The sequence below is a fragment of the Ciconia boyciana genome, chromosome 12 (assembly GCF_034638445.1).
Source record: "Ciconia boyciana chromosome 12, ASM3463844v1, whole genome shotgun sequence".
In the NCBI taxonomy this organism is placed as follows: domain Eukaryota; kingdom Metazoa; phylum Chordata; class Aves; order Ciconiiformes; family Ciconiidae; genus Ciconia; species Ciconia boyciana.
This window is the reverse complement of record NC_132945.1, coordinates 18004279-18026217: the sequence shown is the minus strand read 5'-3', so window position 1 is coordinate 18026217 and position 21939 is coordinate 18004279. Positions and strand designations below refer to the sequence as shown.

Here is a 21939-nt window from a genome sequence, read left to right as displayed (position 1 = left end):
CAAGGGACAAACGGAAGGTAAAAATACAGCTTTACTCTTTCTCTTCCTATCTCTCAGCAAGCTAAAGTGGTTAGCCTTCCAAAATTGTGCATGCACTACGTATGCTTTTGCTTGTTTTCCTCTGCAGAGTGTGCCTTTAATTACACAGATAAACCAGAATTTCTCTTCCTTTTCATCTTCTAACTGACACCGGAATATCTGTCTTTAATAAGTTCTTTCATAACTCTTTCCAGCTGGCCTGACTACCTAAAAGCAATTGCCAATACATCTGTGCATTGTTAATAATAACAGTTATCTGATGAGTGCCAACAGCACGCTCAGGGCTGCAAATGGTCCAAACAAAGCACATTCCCTGCTCCAAGGGCAAAGGGTGAATATCATCATTCATGCTTCAGAAAACCAAATTCCACAACTCAAAACTGGATCTCTTTTCAACTTTAACAAATAGCCTAAGCTTTATAGTTTGCTCCCTTCATTTAACTCCTTTGGATGACGTGGTTAATAAAAATCAGGACATTTCTATATGATCATTGCCCACCTCTTCTTCTGCCAAGTGGGATTTTCATAATATCTTGTTATTAGCAAATTAACTAAATGAGTACAGCGGTCTGATCTAGTAGAAGTAGACAAAAATGCAAGCTAGAAATGAACACAGCGGGTATTGACTGGGAAAGGTCAAAATAAAATTAATTGGGCACGTGTTGTTTTCGGAGCAGCCGGAGCCTGGCTGGGGGAGGCTGGGTGAGGACCCACGGATGTCCCAGGAGCGGGGACCAGGGAGGTGACGGGCTCCGGCCACTGCGTCCTGCTTGGTTAGCGCTGCTTTTTGCAGCCGTTCTCCTAAATTCACAAGGCCAAAATAATGATTTACGATGAGGCTTCTTAGAGGAAGGGACAGTGCCACCAGCGGAGCTGTGAAACCTGTGAACCCGCTCAGGAGTGCTCGAGAGCGTTTTCTGCCCCAGGAGCCCTATTTAACACCTCCTCCATGACATGAAACAACCAGTTGACTAAAGCTGGTCAAAGACGCAACGAGGTGAAATGAAAGACGGTGTTTTGAGTAAATATTTTCCTTTTTCCAATTTTCCAACTGCCTCAAAAGAAAACCCAGAAGCCCCTAAAACACTTGAAGAAAAGGAAAATTTCTTTCCTTTCTAACAAAAAAGCTGCAAATCCTGTGCTGAAGGAACATTTTCACCCGTCTGTCCTCCTCTGCAGACGTTCACGCCAGCCCCCAGCCCCGCCAGCGCCTGCGTGCCCCCCCGGGAGTCTGACACCTGCGAGAGGGGCCAGACAGCAGGAGCAACCATAGAGAAAGGATTTACACCCCAAAATAAGGTAAGGTCTGACAGATCTGCACTGCTGCTAGAGTTCAGCGGCAGTAAAACATTTTCCCTCTCATTAAAGTGTTACTTTTAAAGAGATACTTAGAAAAAAAGCTTAAAAGCAAAGATTTAAACCAATTCAAAGCCCATAACTGCAGTAACTCCCTGTGCTCTGCAACTCCTATTTCATTTCTTTGATATTGCTCTCAAGAAGTCCGTCACACACATTTCCTCGGGATTTCAAGGGGATATTATTATCATTTTTTTCTTAAAAGCAACATTTGCAGTGTTTCATCTAGGCCTTGGGACACATTAAAGCATCTTTTCATTATCGCAGCCTTACTGCAGATATAAATAGAGCTGGCCTTTGCTTTGTCAATAGTGCTGGCTTTTTTCTTTATTTGGAGATGTTTATGCAGAAGGATGAGCCCCGCACACCTCAGTGCAAGGGTGTAGGCAGCTCCCTTTCTCGTGCTGAGGAGTCACTTCGTTTGGCCCGTTACTAACTGGTACATAAATACACATTGCTTCTGGGTAGCAACGAGTTAATTTTAAAAGAAGGGGCCAATTCAATCAGTCCACAATTTTAACACCGTCTTTCATTCTAATTCTCCTAGTTTTGATGTGTGGCTGGCTCCAGTACTGAAATGAAAAATCAAACAAACCCACAGCGTGCCGTAGCATCAAAGGGGCTGGGCACGCGTCACGCAGCCGAACGGAGGCAGGTTTACCTCTCAGTTGCAGTTATTTCTTCAATCCATTCAACAACAACAAAAACCCAACACCCGCAAACCTGGCTCCAGCTGAGCGGGACCAGATGCCTTGGTTTCACTTTTGCACATCCCAAACCGCCTAGAGATACATTGCAAAACGCAGCACATCTTGGACGATTCCTTGACATTGGTTAAATTTAGCTCTAAAATATCTTTGTGACTGAAGTCTTCTCCCATTGACCGAATTACCTTTCCCCTCTGCAGACATCTGTCTCGCACTTCTGCTAAAAGTGACGTCGCGTCACCTCCTTCCACTGCTGAGCAGCGGTGAAGCTATCATGTTTGAAAGAAACAGCATTTTTCCTCTATAGTTAAAGGATGTTACAGGGAAGCCCTTTGCCCACTTTAGAACATTTTGGCCTCTCTGCCACCTCCTCTGTGACCTGCAGGTCTTCTTCAAAATGCCTGCCTCATGCACGCCGTTGGCATATTTTATTAAAATTATCAAAATGGTCCTTTGTTTCTTATGACAGGCACCAGGAAATTATTTGTCAGCAGTCAAGCTCAAAATGTTCTCTTAAAGGTGATTATTGTTGATCATCCAGTCGTGAGCCAAATTCACCCAAATCAATTTTACTTTTAAAATTAATTTATATATTCTTCCTTTTTTTATTCTGTACGTTTAAAATTTTAGATTATACTGATGTTAAATTTTTTACCTCTGTCTTCAAAACTAAAACAAGCCTTCAAAACTAGGCTTGTTTTAGGCTTTAAACAAGCCTAAAAAAAAAGAGGGAGGACAGAAAGAGAAAAGGTCCCCCCAGTATCCAGGAGCTGGGCAATGGATTACTGGGATCCAGGAGCTGGGCTATGAGGAAGAACAGGAGAACGTTTCATGCTGGGCAGTATCAGTGTAAGAAATGGAACGGGCATACTGGAGAGGGAGAAAACCCAGAAGGAAACCCGTTACAGCTGCCCGGTCTCAGGGCTGGGTCCAGGCTAGGTAAACTTTAATATACTTTGGAGTAGGCCAGTATACATTGAAATGCAGTAAATCCAACAGGGAAGTGCAGCAAATGGGAGTGAGACAAGTGCAAGGCGGATGGAGCATCCTGACCACGGCACGCACACAAAGGTAGGCAGAGACATCGATAAAGGACCTAAAGCAGCAGAGTTAACACACTCCCCTCCTACACCTGTCCTGTGACCGCTCTTTAACAAGGGAAATTTATAGCCCTAACTCAGACAGATGTTGCTGATACAAAACACAAAGGTCTGTACTAAAAACAGTGCAGGTATTTAATCTGAATAATACATGCTGCCTTTATACAGATGCACGCCTCACTGATATGAACTTAGGTAGTTAAGTGTGAACCTGAGCTTCATTATCATCACTCATTGCTTTTCTTCCACGTGTGCAATTAGCTCTTCTACAGCAGCTAATGAATCCAGTAGCTTATGAACCATTAAAAAGCAAGTTACTAAACAGGAGTGAAAAAATGCCAGCAGACTGCCTTGGTACCAGTGCTGTTGCCTGGCTTGGGGATCACTTTGAGATCCATGGGTTTTAGGGAGTTGCTTATTGGACTTTCAATATGGCAAACTGCAACAGAGTGGCTACCACTCTGGGCTTGGTCTTTTGGATAAGGCTGTGATTTGATGCCTTTCTGCTCCCCCGCAAGCCTGATGTCGAGTCACCCCTGCCACCGCTGCCCCTGCGAGAGTGAGGGACAGTGGCGGGAGCCCCAGCCCAATGCCAGCCCAGGAGCACATGGAGGCTGGCCTAATGATGCTACATTAATAATAAGAACATGGTAAATATTATCAGTAAGGTCCCTCTGCCTGAGATTTCCAAGCTTTTTACTGAGAAGGAAAAAATAGGTCTCACGAAGGCAAGAGGGCACCATTAGCCCTTTCCCAAGTGCGGACATGAAAGCAGAGATGTCATTTACTGAAGGTCACAGGGCAAAGTGTAATAGATCAATGTCGCAGCTTTTAGCCACAGATAACTTGTGATGCCAGCAATTTACTTACCTATATGGACAGAAAAATCAATCCCATCATTACATGAACCTCTTGTTTTTATTACATTCTCGGCAGAAGAAAGTAGGTCAGATGCCATAAGCATGCACAGGGCATTTCTCTTTTAGCAAGGCCAACCCCCAAATCTACCAAACTCTACCCATGGCTTATGAATTTGTGGCATGCCACAGACAAGCAAGGTTCAAGCATGCCTATGTAAACTAGTCTGTATGTTTGTAGGAATACACAAATCTTTGATAACATATTCGTAAATGTAAAAGAAAGGGTAAACCGGTGAATAATAATAAAAATATTTCACAGTCAAGTTTGTGATGGGAGACATTGTCATGTTGGTTTGTTGTTCAAATTAATGACATTATAACTTCTGCTTTAGAAATGGCATTTTCCTTTCCCAGTTGGGCAAATGAAGCCCAGAGAGCTGAAGGATCCGGCCCACAAACCCCGGGGCTGCCCGCTTTCCTCTAGGATCCCCTATGTCAAGATTCAGACACCCCTGGACGGGGGCTGTAAGGACAGCTACTCTCTTTCGGCGAGAGCCCTCTGGACCCACCGGCAGCATTCCTCCCCTGTCCGGAGCAGGGGTGGGAGCCCAGCGGGGAGCTCTGGAGGAGCAGCGGTGGGGAAGGAGGGTCAATGGCAGCGCTGCGGGAGCAGCCTGCAGAACACCCTCCCGGCTCCAGCAACGCTGCAGTTTTTCCACACCTGTCATACATAGGGGCCCGATTACAAGAGAAACTTCATCTTATAAAAATAGTACAATATTGTAGGAGTCTTCTTTTGAGACTTTCTTGCTGTGTGTCACAGTCATTTTGAAAACGTGAGCTTTAGCAGCAGGCAGGTAATGTGCTGTAGCTGCTTTAACAGACATCTTTTCTGGAGTGAGCTCCGCTTACACAAACAGACAAGCAAAGAGTCACTCCGGCGGTAACTAGCCGTCGCTGACATGTCAGTAACACTCTGAGTACCAGAATGTAATCAAGACTTTAAGACGTCCTTTCCTGGCACAATATTGAACTTCAGACTACGCCTATATTCATCTCCTCACTTTATTGCTGTCATCCATTCCTCCCTGTTGCAATACTGATTGGGAAATTAAAATGAAAGTCTTTACCAAGAGACAAGCTGTCTTTGTAAATCCTCTCGTGATTCATGGCCAGAGCCAGTGCTGGGTGAGTGCCCGCCCCGAGGAAGCACGCTGCGAGGCTGCACGGGGAGACGGCGGGCTGGGTGGCACTGCTGAGGACTGTATGGCTGTGCTCTGCAAGCGTGTCTGTCTGTCTGTCTGTCTGGGGAGCAGGAGGCTGCAAGCACCCGAGCCGGCCGGCCGGAGGGATTACGTCAGCCTTCTGGCTAAGGGGCATCTTTCCAGCAGTGACATATTTAGCAGAGTAGTCTTGTCTGGGCAACTGAGCAGCACACCAGCCCTGCTCTGGATTTGGCCCATAATAAATTAACAGAGAATGGCGTTTCCAGCACACGATCTGAACACTGTCAGGTCTAATGAGTTTTCAGCTCCAGACAGAACAGGCCAATATACAGGCAATGATGGAGCAATCCCAGTGGACTGCAAGAGGGGATGTTTCATATTCACATCATTAGAGTTTCTAAACCTTCATGTATTTTCTAATGATGCAAAAGTAACAGTAGCAGCGCTGTGAGTAATTTATCAGCACCCATGTATTTTAAATGAATCCCTAACAAGCATGTATTAATGTGACACACCAGCATTACGTAAAGTAGGAGAGACTTGAAAAACCAGGGTCCTCGCTGTCTTGAGCAATGTCGTTATCACTATCACAGAGCTGCTCTCCAAAAAGTAGAGCATGCCAACAGCAAGTGGTTTTTCCCCGAGGCGCGCTCTGCTTCGCCTCTGCGGTGCAGACACAGTGACGGCATTAACCCACTGCGAGCTGCCCTGCCAGGCTTCGCCATGGGCTGCCTCCACACCCGCTGCCTGACCCAGGGAAACCGTTCACCTCTACGGCGCAGCCGGCAACCCTGCTCCTACAGAGACCGACTTCTGAGCGGCGTTCAGACATAGGCGACTGGAAAGCCTAAACCACAAACAGAAGTAGAGCTGACAGACAAGTGCCATCCGTTATCGAAGATAAAGGAGATTTATTCAAATATTTGTTATTAAGTGTTGACCGAAAGCTTCGTTGAATCCTGGCTTGTCTGCTGAAATTAGTAAAACGGTTCAGCCACCTTAACCCCGGTTCCATCCAAACGTTTCCTCTCCAAGGAGTGGATGATGGATGAGCCGTTAATTTTAGTTCCCGTAAGGATACATTTTCCTCTCCAATCCATAGGCTTAAAGACATTAGATCACCTCATGGGAAACTATTTCTTTTGTAATTATGTCACAGTTGATTTCCTGCCGTCTTTAACACTGCCTGTTAGCCATGTGGCAGAAAGGAGGTGCAACAGATTAAGAGAAACGCCCCCCACAAGCAGACCATCTATCATGCATGCAATGCAGAGGCTGTGATCTCTCTGCACACATACGTTCCCCTTTTAGTATGTGTGCACCCCCCCACCTATATCAAACCGGGAAGGGAGAGAGAATATATGGGTGAATAAGTTTTTCACACTTTCTGTGTTGAAGAACAGTTAAACCACAGTAATTTTTCTGATTAATTGCTGCCACGCTGCCTATCAAAGATCTATACGGCTCGTATTTGAAGCTATCACTTTTCTGTGATGTTCTATTCTTTAAAGGCCATAAATACAATCGCACTTCAATATTTTTGTCAGGCGTTTGTTATGACTGTGTTGTTTTGCTCGATGCCAAGAACACAGAAAGCTTAAAACTGCTAATCATAGTTTTATCCAAAGGCAAAAGCAAAGCATTTGTATGAACGCTGTGCTAGAAACAAGTCCTTCATCTTCACTAGCAAAATAAATTTTGAAATTAAAAATCAAAGAGTTTAACTACAGATGAAACCCTTAGCGCTGCGTGCACAGAGTTCACTATGGTGTTTTTAATAGGCTCTAATGATGATCTCAATATCGTTTGATTGCACAGAATGCATAAAAGTCGCATGGCAGCTATTGGTTCATAATTCAAGGCTTTTCCTTACCTAAACCGCTTGCTGGTAGAATTTATTTCCCTTACCTCTTGTCTTCACACAACGTTATCATCAGAGGAAAGCAATGAGCTCTTTATCTTATAACCAGGCGCTTATGCTAGTGCTTCAGAACGCATTACGGTCATTATTTTTCCCTCTCTCCCTAATGGGTCTGGGACGGTGCTGTGCTCCTGCCGGGCCGCCCGCCCATGGGACCAGCCCCGTCGGCCGCAGCTTGCCCTCACCGAGGGCCCCTGGGAGGGACCGTGACGGGAGCCCGCTCCGCACGCTGCCAGCTGGGGTGGGATCCCGTGGCGGTTCACCCTCTGGAGCTGGGAGGGACCCGCCGGTCCCACTGGTGCCGCTGCAGCCCCCCGTACAGCCCGTTACAAAGCACCGCCTGAACAGGAGCGGAGGTTTTAGTTACCCCAAGTGCTTGTAGTGGAAGGTATCTCAAAATCCTTTTGATGGGCTTAAGGAACTTTTTTTAATTTCCATGGAATTTTGGGTAAATTCCTTCATTTGTTCTTTCACTGTTTTTTCAGATAAATGTTTATTTTCTGCTTTGGTGCTAATCTGTCTAGTGGTGTTTTTTCTTTTCTTTTGAACAAATCGTTTTCTATATTGGCTTTAGTTTTACCAGCTAAACAAGTTGTACTTAAAGTCCTTTTCAAGAGATACCTCACCAGTCCCTTACCATATTTACATGCTTTTTCTGGTACGTGTTTCTGTGTCAAAGCACCTTTCCTCAGCATGGGCAACCAGAGCTGCAGACAGAAACGCAAAGCCTCTTGCCAGGGTATCTCATGCTTTTCTATCTGCTCTTGCTGAACTATTCAGACAGTTGATGAAACCGAGAGAAAAAGGGGGACCATCTTAGGGGCTGTCCTTAATGTGACTTTCTGTGTCCTAAAAATTGTAGTTTTAGATCATATTTTATGTATATATGAAGTCCAGAAAGGCCTCACATCTGAACCTGGTATGAAAGAACCACTTTTTGAGAAAACTAATGAAGAGGAATTTCAAGTGCTGAACATGCCCACCAAGGCATAAAAGAACAGTATCACCTTCTTGCAAACATTAATTAAGAGCAAAGTATTATTGAAGTGTCTGGGCAGGCTACCCAGGTGCAATGAGAAGTGAAGCCTTCACACAGGAGGCACACGGAAAGCATGTGCAGACTCCTCGGTGTCCTCAAGTCAACTGTCACTCCCATGCGTCCTGAAGTAATGGAGACTAGCCTTAGCTGTGACTTTCGTAATACTGTGTTGCAAAAAATTCCTAAAAATAATACCTGAAGTATCTAAGCTGTGCTTGAAGGCTGTCAGCCTGTTTGACTCCTCCAGGCACTGAGCCTAAAGTCTTTATCGACAGCAGAAGCAATGTCGGTGTCAAACTCTCTACCCAATACTCATGAACATCAGTGCCAGGTAGGAGTAACCAACTGTAAGAGCAGGAACCATCGTGTCCAAAGGATCTTGGGCCTTTCTACTGAAACTCCTAACAGGCCTGGCAATTAGTGCCATTTCCAGGAGAGAAAATGAGGAACTGACTTCGGAGCAGCAACTCATTTCATCTGAGGCACAGAGGAGCCATTGGAGAGTAGAGTCGTTTTGTCAGGGACATCCTTGAAACCGTTGCTGAGAAAAATACAAAGTTCTACAATAAAATATCAGTCCTTTGAGGCCTCCTTTGTCCTCTTAGTTTTAGTTAACATTGATTAACTACATTGGTAATGGTGTGATATGAGCCACCTTCAATTTCCCACAAAAGGGAGAAGGACCTAATGCAAGATCTTGCTAAATGTTACCTGCCTCAATATTTCAACCTATAAAGTCTTGTCACATCAGATCAATTTCAAGGACACCTTCTGAAATCTCAGGTTTTCAGTAAAGTGTACTAGCAAGTCAGCTGTGTTTGTCAATGATCCAACACGTACTTTGCAAGTTATTTTACAGAAGCCTCTTAACACAGATATCTGCTATCAATTAAAAGAAACCACCGGAAATTCAAGAGCAATTTATATTTCTAAATGTCTAGAAACACGTTCTGCTTCTACTGAAGTTTAAATACAGCCAAGTTTACATAAGAATTACTAATTGGTTGTAAAGGTCATGCCTTATGAATATAAGCATATTGGAGGTCTGAAACCTATTAGACTGTGGTATTATACTTAGGCTCAGTGCTGAATTTGGATTAAATGGTGTTATATTGATTTGATGAGCTGCTCAGATATGCTGAAGCTTTAATTGAATGTATTAGAAGATGTTAATTCTAACAGATACATCCTTAAAAGTAGTAGCTTAGTGATTTGAAATTACTTTCTGTACAAGTACAGAAGTACAGGCCTTTGCCGGTTTTCAAGAAGAAGAAAGAGGTATTTTGGAGACCTTAATCTGAGACTGTATGTTAATAAATATCTAAGGAGACATTCTTTCTTTTCCTTTTCAATAGGGATGAATGCCCTTTGAAAGCCAAAAGGGAATTGATGTAATCTATAGATTGCCATTTAAATGCCTTTATAAGCTAATTAGTGCAAAATGCAAAATGTTTCTGAGCAGAAACAAGCAACAACCATGAAAATACAGGAAGGCTTATTTGGTTCTTAGATATACTGGGGGGACAAATGCCCTGATGCAAAGAGTCACCAGCAAGCGACGAGTGTGAATAGTGCCTGCTGTGAAACTTATAAAAAATAGGCTCTCTGGTTGTAACTGTGAGAGCAATGTCACGCCGACAGCAGTCATCACGCACGCTTGAAACAGCAATGGTGTATCTAGCTTTAATCTACATGGCTGGGATAGCGTCTATCTGGGAGACATTGCGATGTTTAGGGAAACAGCCAACACTATAAAATAGGTCACTAGCTGGAGTCTGCCCAGGTCTGAAGTGGCCGAAAGTCATTACCATCTGTTCATCTGAAATGAGGTGCTGGTTTCGTTCCAGTTCCTACCAGATAGGTATCCACACTGTACAAGAAACCTTCAGCAGTGTTCCTAGTTGGAAATGGGGTTGGCAGAAAGGAGCCATGGACCGAAGGCTCTAAAGGAGCTCCTTCTAGCACACGCAGACAAGATGGTGGGTATCTGAAGCTCACTTATGTGTCGTCCCTTTATGATGTGTTAGGAGGCAATTATTCCTCGCTGTTGTCCCTCTGGCACCTTTCACTGGCCAACTGTAGCCGTTAAGATCAGTATCTGACTAATACCTTTGTTTGAGAAACATTTTAGCTTTACAGCTCGAGGAAGAGATACACCCATACAAGCTTCTTTATGGGATCTTGGAGAGATGTCCTGCGCCTCCTGTGTGAAGTCACGGCCCAGCTACAAAGCCAAGTTACTGTTCCTGGTGCCTCTACACATGTGCTGACCTCCTGCTCACAGCCAGGTAACTTCTCCCACCTCTAGGGAAGAGTTAGCTACCTCTCACATGCCGCAGCCAGAGCGCGTGTACGTATGCATGGGTAACCAGCGTAAGTAAGGACTGCACGAACTTGCGCCCACAGCCATCCCCTCAGAAGCTTCCTTTCTCACTGGGTAGATGATCCTGACCCACTCAGCCAACTGTTGCTTGAATTGGTTAAATGCTGGTGGGGAAGGGGTGGAGGAGGATATTCCCCTCACGGAGGGAATAAGCATCACACTGCACCCAGGAGAACTCATGGCTTTTTCTGACTCAGACCGCTATCGCTCCCACTGACGCTCTAGGAGTAGTGAGAAAAGGGCTTACAGGGAGAAAAGTATCCCAAACCACAGAGCAGGCATAGCCTGCGCAGCAGGCGCTCAGAAACCGAGTGTCCTCTAAGAGTTGTTTCAAGTTTCAGCCATCGTTACCATCTTATTAAGTAGCTAATAAAGACTGTACAACAAAGTATTTATGTGAACGTATGCATTTAATCTAAGGCAAAGCTTTTGCCCTTCTCAAATCAACTGAAGAAGACTCTAATTACAACAGTTTCATGGCTGCATCACTCTATTCAAATTAATTACTCTGCAAAAGTTAATACAACTGAAATTATGTTGTGTGCCTTGGGAACGCTGAGGAGACAGAAGCAGCGCTTATGGCCCACTCTCCTTCCCCCTTGGCCCATCCGGATGAGCCAGAGCAGGCGTTACGCCCCGCTCCACCGTGACCAGGGCTCTGCTCTCCTCCTTCCCCATCAGACTCCTCTTCCTGCCTGATGGAGCTGGCAGCTCCTGACAGATCATCCTCATTTACAGCCCCGCTTTCTCCAGCACCAGGAGAGAGTCACAGCTCATCTCAAGACTATTAACAGCACAACAAAGTATTCATACATTTACTAGACTTTGTATCCTTTCGCACGAAACACTCATTCCTTTGATCTCTTGGTGAGGAGGGATTTCCTTGTTATGTCAAACTATTAAGGAAATGAAGAAACACCCCCATACAATCCCTCCTTCTGTATTAACGGTAACGAGATATTCAAAAGAAGATTTCTTTTTCCCCTAAGAACAGTATAGTGACTGTAAACAGCACCAATATTTCTAATCAAGTTGCGCTACCACTTCTGACAGGTCCACTCAACTCATTTTTGCTGTGCAGATAATACTGCCTCAGGCTGATAATTAAACAGAATACAAATTTTTACACACGCATGTCACCCTTCCAAGGTCAGTGTTTATCTCACAGGATTTTAATAAAAACAGAAGCCGTTTTGATGCACCAGCCACCACAGTTAATTAAGAACTACTGAGTATCTATTTTTATGTAAAGACATTACATGTAAGTAAGGCAGAGTATAAAAGCTTCATAAAATACTTTTGCACTCACTTCCAGCTTTACATCAGATTTACACATACATGTAAGTGTGTGTGTGGTCATGTATTGAAATTTTAAGCAAATTCAAGGAGCCACCAGTCTTTAGTCAAGGAGCCATCAGTATTTAATCAGCCTACAGCAGCAACACTTTTTTGTCTCCCTCCTCCCTCACACTTGCACCTGGCCAGTATGCGTGACAGGCAATAATTAGTCCTGCAGCACTGACCACTTTTCTATACAAAAAAATGTTCGTTTGAATGGCATCTGATTGGCACTGCTGAGAGAGAACCAAGAGCTCCCTGAAAGGGCTGAGCATTTCAGTTCGCCCTTGGAAAGGCCAGAAATAAGAGCTTTTCAGGCTGCAACGGTTTTAGATACATAAAAGTGGTCTGAGGTCATATTTAGAGTTTTTAACGACCCTCACCAAACTCTCTGCAGTTCAGCTTGTGGCTTGGCAAGTGGAGAAAGGACAGATGAACTTAAATAAAAGCGTATACTCCCCCCTACCCCCAAATATTGCAAATCCAGCATTTCCTTAACCAAGGTGGAATACACACCAGTGTTCTGGGGTACAAACGTTTCACCCCTGAGTGCGTGATACGGCCACAGCCAGACGCTGGCGATCAATGAAGACATAGCAACAACAATTGCAGCAATCAATGCACCAGATAGAAATGAATGGCAACACATGCTTCCCATCCCCCTTCTCATTCTGGCAAGTGAACACCCATGTCGGATGGCATTAATGGCTGCCAGCTGGGCAAACAGAGCAAGTAGGTCAAGAGCAGCACTCCTCCAAGAGTTTTCTTTGCTAAATATTGTGCTAATGACTGCATTATTGCTCATCAGACCAAGGTTCTGAAACTGGTGTTAAAAAACCCCTTCCTGTGATAGCAGAGGTCAGGTTTTCCATCTTGTGATGTTTCAGGTTGAGCAAAACCACCCATTTTTGATAAAATGCCTTTTGATATTCAAATCTGCACTCAGGCCTGTCCTGATTGCACAAAGCAGCTTTCACCAGAACAGCTATTACAGTTGGGTAGAAACAAACGACTGAAACCCGTATATTAGGCACTTACAGTTCAGAAAAGCTCTAATGGAGATTTAACAGACTTACTCTAAAGAATTCTTTGGTTGAGCCTGAATCCAAAGTGCCATAGGCTATTTCGGTTTGTTTAGCCAGGTCCTCTGCACTCTCTATGGGGGAAACCATCCTTTCCACCGTAAGGAAGGCAGCAAGATTAGCAGTGTAGGAAGAGATAATGATGAGAGTGAAGAACCACCAGACTCCTCCGACAATTCGCCCTGAGAGAGATCTATGGAAAAACACATATCATCAAATTGCTTTGAAGACATTCCTTGATTTTCTTTTTTTCATTGAAGAGAAAATCACATGCACAACCCTTTTGTTCAGATCCTCCAGGCATCTGCGAACAGGAGGACTGGGAGCCAGTTCCTGGCAGCCTTCCTCAGGAGAGCAACTCGGCGTGCACCTGGTCTTACCAAGTTAAACTCTCTCTCCAGTCTTTCAGGGAAAACAAGGACAGCCAATTAAGAAATAATTCATCTGAGCCAATCCCATCGGAGGCTGGGAGAGGAACAAGCTCTCCTGGCTTCCACAGACCCTTTGCTGGAGAAGTCTTTTGCCAGAAGACTTTTGTCTTCTCTGCTTGCCCAGCCTTTCCCTGAGGCTGGATTTGCCTGCTGCGATATGCGAGCATCGCGTCTCTTTGGGGGCTGCCCAGCTTGGAGGACACGAACGCACCTTCTACCGCATCGACTCTCAAAATGTAAGATGTAGTAAACTGCAAAAAGGAATCCGAGTGAACATGCAAAGGAATAAAACAAAAATGATCCAGCATCCTTCTCTCACCACAACCTAGCAGGAATTACAGACTGGATCTGCATATTGAAGTGAGGAGAGAGGCTAGTTTATGTTTTATGTTAATTAAAATTTGCATGTTGCACTGTTCCAAGTCAAGCGTATTCCTGCTCTATAACCACCAGAGCAACAGAGAAGGAAGCATAAAAAAATGTAATTGTGTTCCAGTTTTGTTGTGTTGTTGTTTAAAAGGATACCATAAGGACTAAAAAAGCGTCTATTTGTAAACATGTAATTACAAAATGCCCAGTGGTCAGGAGGTCTAGATCCCGTCAGTAAGAGCTCTCGATGCTTTAAAGCAACGAACACCAGGCTCAAAATACTTGTTTGGGGCTGAAGCGTGGCAGTGCCATGCCGCTCAGCTGGGTGGGGAATTTCCCCGCCACGTACAGTGCTCGTTCTTCAAACACAGCATGTTGACCAGGAATCATTTCAGGAGCTGAGACACAGCTACTTCCCATGTTTTCCCTTAACTCTACTGATACCAGTGGAGGAAGAATCAATCCCAGATACACTAAATCCGTGGAACCTGGGTGCTGTAGTCCTCAGTTTGTGTGAAGGGAAGAAATAGAAAGCAAGAAAACTCTTACCTGTTTCTGTTTCCTTCAAGCCCCTCAGTGCCATCCCCAGACAGTGGGTACAAGTTGTCCTACCAACAGATGGAGACAGGAAAAAAGCAAAAGTCTCGTGACGTGCCCCCACCCCACCCACACAGGGGGTTAGCTGGTAAACTGCCTAGTCTTGGCCAGAGCCTGAGATTGCCTGAGCCATTAAAAAAGTCCCATTAAATTATTAAGAAAAAAAGAAAGAAAAACAAATATCCATCCAACATTAAAGAACACGCCAAAGGAAAAAAGTCACCAACACAATAAAAACAGAGAGCAATCTGGAACAGGTTAGAGGAATGTGGAGAAACAAACTAAGAGGTGAAGCACTGCTGTTCTCCACTCTCCTCTGCCCAAGAAACTGAAGCAGCAGCTCCCACTGAGAGGGCAGACGCAGGCTGGTTCCTACGGATTACAGCATGCACCGCTGCCAGCGCACTTAGCACCCCAGGGACTGCTGCACCAAGTCCGTACCAAGGTGCAAGGCGGTCCAGGTGGCTGCAAAGCGCAGGGAAGCTTGAGGAGTGAAGCATCACCTCTTTGTCCATCAGGAAGCAAAGATTTCGAGGTGTGAACTCTGAGGGACATCGCCATCGCTCTGGCCAGCGTGCGCTTCCTCAGGGCAGGCACACATCCGCCAGATCACCGACAAGCGGAGGAGGCTTCCCTGCCTTTCTTGAGGGCCTCCCAAGAGGATAAGAAGCTTTCAAGTTTCAACCTGGGCTGTGCTGCAGCTGTGCTCACTAACAGAAGGCTACTGAATAGCTGCAAAGGTAAGTTGCAGAAATATAAATCCAGAATAATGTAGTAACTCAAGGAATCTCTCTACCTCGCTCTACGTTCTTTGTAGGTGTCAAGTGAGTGTCTTGGGATTTTACAGATGGCTGAAGTCCTTTCTGGCCAGCTCCCTTACCAGCTTGGGTCTTGGCTTTAGCTGCTTTGTAAAACTTGATACCCTACACACCAAATCAGCCTCTTACATGGGCTGACGTAATTTTAGCCATATACAAAGCAGTGCCTGCTGAACTCGTCGTGTAAGGCTCCCTTTGGAGCCAGCAGAGAGAAAGAGAGGAGACAGACACCCTCAGAAAGAGATTTATCTCACTTGCTGTAGTTGTGGGATAAGTCTGAAGGTGCCCATCTGTCTCATGCCTTTGGAGGGAACCGAGATGCCTAACTAACATACAGCCTATTGCTTTTAGATGGCTACGTCAGGTGAAATTCACCTCCCTTTTGTTCATTCCCTCACTACATACTTTCCATCTTCAGAGAAGACCTGGAGTTGAATTCCTCCGCCCTGCAGCGAGGTGGACAGTTTCAGAGCCAGGCTGAGCAGAAGCCTGGCTAGCAGGTACAGCAGATGAAACATCCACTTGCGTACAGCAAGACTAGCTTTATCTGGGGTTTCCAGGTTCCCGTGGCCCTCTTGCTTTACAGTAGGTCTTGAAATAGGAAGATGAAAAAAAGACTTGCCAGGGTGTTTAGATAAATTCAATGGAACTATTGGGAACAAAATAGTATGTGTTCATTCTCCCTACGGTTTCCCATAGGAAATGTCTTACTTGCATTGGTAGCTGCCCCTTCTGTTAGCAGGACAGATGGCTTGCTGCGATGAAGATGTGCAGAAGACAAGCATTTTCCAAACCAGTGAAACCTCAAGGTCACACTGCTGTAACAATAAAAAGTCTGTGTCGAGCTGCATGCTCATACAGCATATTACACACAGAGAAAGGTAAAAATATCTTGCCCCAGAGATCTTGCAACCTGCATGAACCAAGTCAGAGAGATACAGGACAAAAAATGGAGAACAGCTGAGAGGCAGGGGAAGGTGGGCATGGCTGGATCCCTTGACAAAGAAGGCACTTCCCCGAGGGTCCTACGTGCAAGAGAGAGGTCTTGCTAGATAAGGACCAGAGCTGTCCTTAGAAGAGCTCAGGTCACTTGAAAGAAAACTGGATGTCGCTACAGAGTTGTTTCTCCCAGAGTCTTCCAATGAGCACGAAAAGGAAGATTAAACAGCTGCTACTACAAAACAGTCTGGGCTGCCGTAGCTGTAGTTGGTGGTAGCACAGGATGGGGCAAAAGAAAAACCAAAACAAACCACAAAGCTGACACTGCAGGAAAGACAGACAGACAGACAGAGTCGAAGAGCAAGAACACGGATGAGCATGGCCCGGCAGCCTCCTTGTCCAAAGGACCCCAGTTCCCCCAGTCCATCTGCTGATATGAAGACTCCTTATACCCACTGCAGGGGCTGGTGTAGAGGGATGCAGGAGAAAAAGGGTTAGTACATAAACACAGGGCTGGCAATAAGAGAATACTTGTATGGTTTGTACTGAGAACCACAGAAATGTTTGTCCATTACTCAGATAATAATTATAGAAAAATCAATCACAGCTTTTAATACCAGCACCACTTTTTCTGATGAAGACATACCTGTCCAAGTGTGCAGTGTTGTAATTTAAAAACAAACAACTAATGCTTTATCCCAACACCTCGTTTTCCAAATTACCTCAATAAACAGATACTTTGCACGACATTACTTTAAAGTGAATTAGTGCGTTAACAAAGGAGAGGAGTAACAAAGACCTGAAGTAACAGAATTATAACTCAATTATCAAAACAAGGTTAGAGGGTGTTTTCAAAAGGAAGTAAACAGGAAGAGTGCATACCTTGAGAGGAAGTTTAAAAGGAAGCATGGAGTCAAATGAGAGCAAATTAGTAACAAGAGAAAAACAAAATAAATATTCAAATTCACGTTCAGTTTCCAGGAGAATAATACATTCAAACAAAACCTCATTTATTTACCAAAACAGCTTGAATTTTGTTTCTACTCATGGCCATAAAACATATTTGATTTCCTATAGTACACAGAAATAATAAGCTTCTCACACTACTCAATTTTTAATTGGGCTCTGCTGATCGACACAAGATGGCTGTTAAATTGACAAATGACCCTGAACAACTTTGGAGCAAACTCTCCTTGTCCAGAGCCCCTCCACGTTCTGAGCACGCGTTATCTGGTACCCGCTCGGCTGCGAGCTCAGCCCCTCGCTCGCACACCCAGCCAGCCCTCTACCTCTCCTGCCGGCCTCGCGTGGCCAGGCGGCCCTCGCCTCGGCTGTTGAGACAGAACGCAATAAATAATAGCATCTAAAGCGCTGACTTGAGATGCTTCCATCATAGGAACTGGCAGTGGGAGTTTCAGAAACATGTAGTTACCCAGCTCTCATTGCTATTTTGAAAGTCCCACAAAGTCATTCCCATGGCCTTTAATAGGAGCCTCTTGAGCCTTCTGTGAAAATAGGGATCTAGAAATACACCCTGTTAAATGACCAACCTCATGAGATAATTTTTAATGAACCCCCTGTCTTTTTCCATCAGCAATTAATTAATCTAGCCTCTTTGTTCCACATGAATAAAGAGCAAAACGAAAATACATGCTCTCACAGAGATTTCAAAGATACTTTCGCTCAGAACAGTGTTACAAATTTGACTGTGTTTTCTCCTGATTCCATTTGCTGTACACATCTTACATTAAAGCAAGTTTAATAATCTACTTTTGATCCATCAAAAGTGAATTTTCAATGCTTTAGCTCACTATGCAGAAAACACAGCAGCCTTTGATAGCAGAACAAAACTGCTGGAACAAATGTTGATTCCACCAAGGGATGCACTAACCCCCATCCTTTGGCTGCTATCTGATTCCGTTTAGACGACTCCTATTAAATACAGAGAGGAGAGTATAGGGATATATCCTCTGGAATATCCACACAGCATACTCACCGAGGATAGATCTAACTAGTCATTAGATGTCACAGCTGTTCCACACAAAGGCAGCTGAAAGAGCCTTTATCAGCAAGTACAAAAGTGATCTCTCCAGACTGCTTGTCGGCATCTCTCTACAAGTGCTGCATGCTCTCATATAAGAAATTTATTCAGACAAAACTCACAATGGAAGAATGAAGCCCTTTTTAATGGCAATAAAATAGTATGAAACATTCATATAGTCAATGTACTGTGAATGGCGTAACCTTACAAAGATACGGATTAAGAATGGAATACTTGGGAATAGTCCCTTCTACGGAAAAGAAATTTGACATTTAATCAACTTAAATCAACATATCGGTCAAAGGAACAGTGTTCCTGGAATTTAAACTAAGGTATTAAATTTCTCTTTTTTTCAGTAACAATGCATGTAACTACCTGGAATCTGTTATCATGAAAGATAACAAAATAACTGGACAATGTCTTCAAACAGGGGCCATGTATTAATACTGAGCTAATAGCTTCTGGTGGACAGATGAAATAAATAGGTTTACTGCTGTCTCTTTTTTTTGGTAGGTATTTCCGAGGCACTTATCATGGTAGTATTGAAAAAAAATAGAGTATGTTCCACTCATTATATAAGGTGAATGGCTGAACATGTCAGAGAGTCACATGAGAGCTTAACGAAAATCCTATACGCTTCTATTTAACTGTCAATAAACAGACCTAGCGGAAACAGTGCAATGCCTGCAGCTTTCCATGTGATGTCCCAGTGCTTATTTCCCGGTCCTTTATATTGGGCACACACATGGTCAACAGCAATTTAAATGTTATCACTACTCATCACCTTTAACAGCAAGCAGAGAGGCAAAGTTTCGATACAGAATTTAGGCATAAAGCAGAAACACAGTGTATACACAGGAGGAGAAGGCTAACAGCTATAACTATACAGTGAGGCAGCACAACCAGACACTGATAACTGCAAAAACTAACGCATGGTCACATCCAGGCAAAAATGTGTGCGTTTTACATAGGATATATGTGCATCTATCTATAGTATGAAATCTAATTGCCACTATCAAGACTTTTAAAACAAACGCATGACTTGCATCAAATACCGACAGGCATACGCCAGTGTCTCTGAAAGTCCTGGATTTCGCTGCCATCATTAGGAGATTTGAATCTGCAATGACCGTGAACTTAAAGGATCATTATTACATTGTAACACGTAAAATCATGATCCTTTCCATGAAACTTCATAGAAGTTTTGTCACTTGCTTCAGTGAGGCTACTCAAGAGCCCTACCACTATTGGACCAGGAAAACCTGGTAACTTTTCAATGATTCAGGTATTGAAAAAGGTACACAAATAAGGAGATCGACAAGGTGTATTTCGAAATAACTGCTTAGTTAGAAAAGATCCATCTCTCTTGCTTTAATTAGCAACCTTGTTAAAGGGAAAAACTGCATCCTGTTTGTACTAAGCAGGCATTTTTAATAATTAAAATAGCTGTAAACTGGTTATTAAAATATCATAATACAAAATATAACTAGTGCTCCATGACTAAGAAACTAATTTTACTGCTTATCACAGGCACGTCACCAAAGTATTTTACCAGTGTAAATGTAGAAACATATATATTATTAAAAAAACATCTGTGGTATGCATTGTTCAATTAGAGAGAACTTCACTATTCTCAGGTGGTTTTCAAAATGCTTCTTTAAAAAAGAAATATAATTCTACAATAGTGCTCTCTGTTATATATATATAAAAAATACCAGTGCTCTCTGTTAAATTGGAACTAGTATCAAACATGTTTTACTACAGCCTTATTTAGAAAGACTGTCTTTGTGAATAAGAAAAATCTTTATGGAAACTGGCAATGCTTATTAGACTATATTGACTACGAACACAGGGAGAACAGATTAGACCGGATGGAAATAACGATACACATACAGGGTAGTACGCAGTAACTGTTAGAGGGGCACATATGGAGGAGCCCTGAACACATGAAAGATAGTGGTAAGCACATCAGTAACAGATGAAAGGATGGTTTGAGACGAACAAAACAAGAGAAATTAGGCTCAAAAGAAAGTAAAAAGACTAGCAGAAGCCATGACGGGAGTGGAGGTGTTTTAAAGTGCTGTTGCATGTGACTTTTAAAAATAAACAATTCTTATTTTGCAAAGCAGAATATGTTACATGCACCAAGGAGATGACCGTAAAATGAGATATGCAGCAAAAACACGGTAGCCCTCCAAGCATTGCTGAAAACAGAAAACCCTATGCATTTTACAGCCTCAACATGGTGTATATAAGTTTGGCAGAAATGCATAAATGGCATTGTAAGGCAATGCCACTCGCTCTGGAGGTAAATGTTAGCAAGCATGGTGGCTTGATGATGTTGCTTAGCATTGAATGGAATGTCAAAATAAAAAATTTGGAATTAAAAAGAAATTTGGAAAAGTAACATATATGCACCATGGCATCAGAAAATGACCATAAAATGCAAAAAGGTGATGGAGTGATATGGAACAAACCTTGGAGAAATATCGCATCCTTGCTGCATAAAGGCACCCAGGGAAAACCAAAGGCTGTTAAATATTCCAAACTCATTTGGAGGGTCGGGAGGATTCTGAGGGTCACGTGGTTCTTCACTGCTGTCTTCCAAGTGCCATTCGTAAGGGCTGAATCTGCTGACTAGGAAAAGAACTACGCTGACGCCAATGTAAGCAAAGACTATACACATCCAAATTTCATAAGCCAAAGGATCCAGGAAAGAGAATACGCCCGGTTTAGATTTCTGAGGCTTCTTGATCATGATGGAGATGCCCAGGCTCATAAAGGGTTTCGAAAAGTCTATGACTTCTTCTCGCACCAATGTTATGGTGAGGGGAGCAACAGCTATATCTGCTCTCTGAAAAGGGAAAACAAACCCAAGTTAGTTACAAAACATTTGCAACATAATCACAATCTAGAGTCTCAGGCTAATGAATCAGATGATAAATTACAAAAGTGAGTAGGAAATATTTTCTTTGCAGCCTATTTTGCAGTCGCTGAAGTTAAGGACTACATGATATTGATAGAAAATTATTAACAAGAAAAATTGCAATCAAATCTGTGCAAGGCCTCACGACAGAGGCAGATATGTACCAACATATATTTATGTTTCTATTAAGTTAAAATGGATGAATAAACACTACGCAAACTGGACAGTGAGACGGCAACTAAAATGACGTCATTTTCTAGTAATGGTCTGTATCTACCCATCTGTCTTGAAGACTTTGGGCAAATTTTGTGTTTGTTACATTTTAATTTTCTCTTTTCCATTCTTTCAGCAAGTTCTCTTGCCTTACTTATTAGTCCAGGATCTTTAAAAGGAACCTAAGAGAAGTAATCAGTCACTGAATTTCAGCTGCATTTGAGCACTACCACTTGTATACTCCTTTGAAACCCCATTGCAATAAGGGATAGAAGATGGTAAAATAGTGGGGTGATAGGAACCAGACAGCCCACCCTTTCTGTGGCCACTGAAGAACAATAATAGAGATTTGTGAGTCCCTGAGAAGTAAATAGCCTGGGTTATCTGAGAAGAATGCAAAGTAGTATTTTTTAGTATAACGTATGCCATCCTATTTTACAGAACTTAGCTCTATAGATCTATAACATAGACCATGCTCTGGGGCTGTGTCACGTGGAAGCACAGTCTCATCTCATTGCATCTGCCACTCACCAGATGGTATACCCTGAACCAAT

General features: G+C 43.4%; 1 protein-coding gene across 5 annotated transcripts in view; it reads right to left on the bottom strand.

Moving 5' to 3' along the window:
- Nucleotides 1–21939, bottom strand: part of GRIA3 (glutamate ionotropic receptor AMPA type subunit 3) — a 154891-nt gene that overhangs the window by 23673 nt on the left and 109279 nt on the right. For all 5 annotated transcript variants that reach the window (XR_012044781.1, XM_072877152.1, XM_072877153.1 and 2 more), the window contains exons 11-12: nt 20724–21100; nt 13046–13244 (exon numbers count right to left, since the gene is read on the bottom strand). Coding sequence is in view for 4 of the 5 variants with exons in the window: in XM_072877152.1 (XP_072733253.1) it covers nt 13046–13244; nt 20724–21100 (576 nt within the window). In the remaining variant the exon portion in view is untranslated. The remainder of the gene's footprint in view (nt 1–13045; nt 13245–20723; nt 21101–21939) is intronic.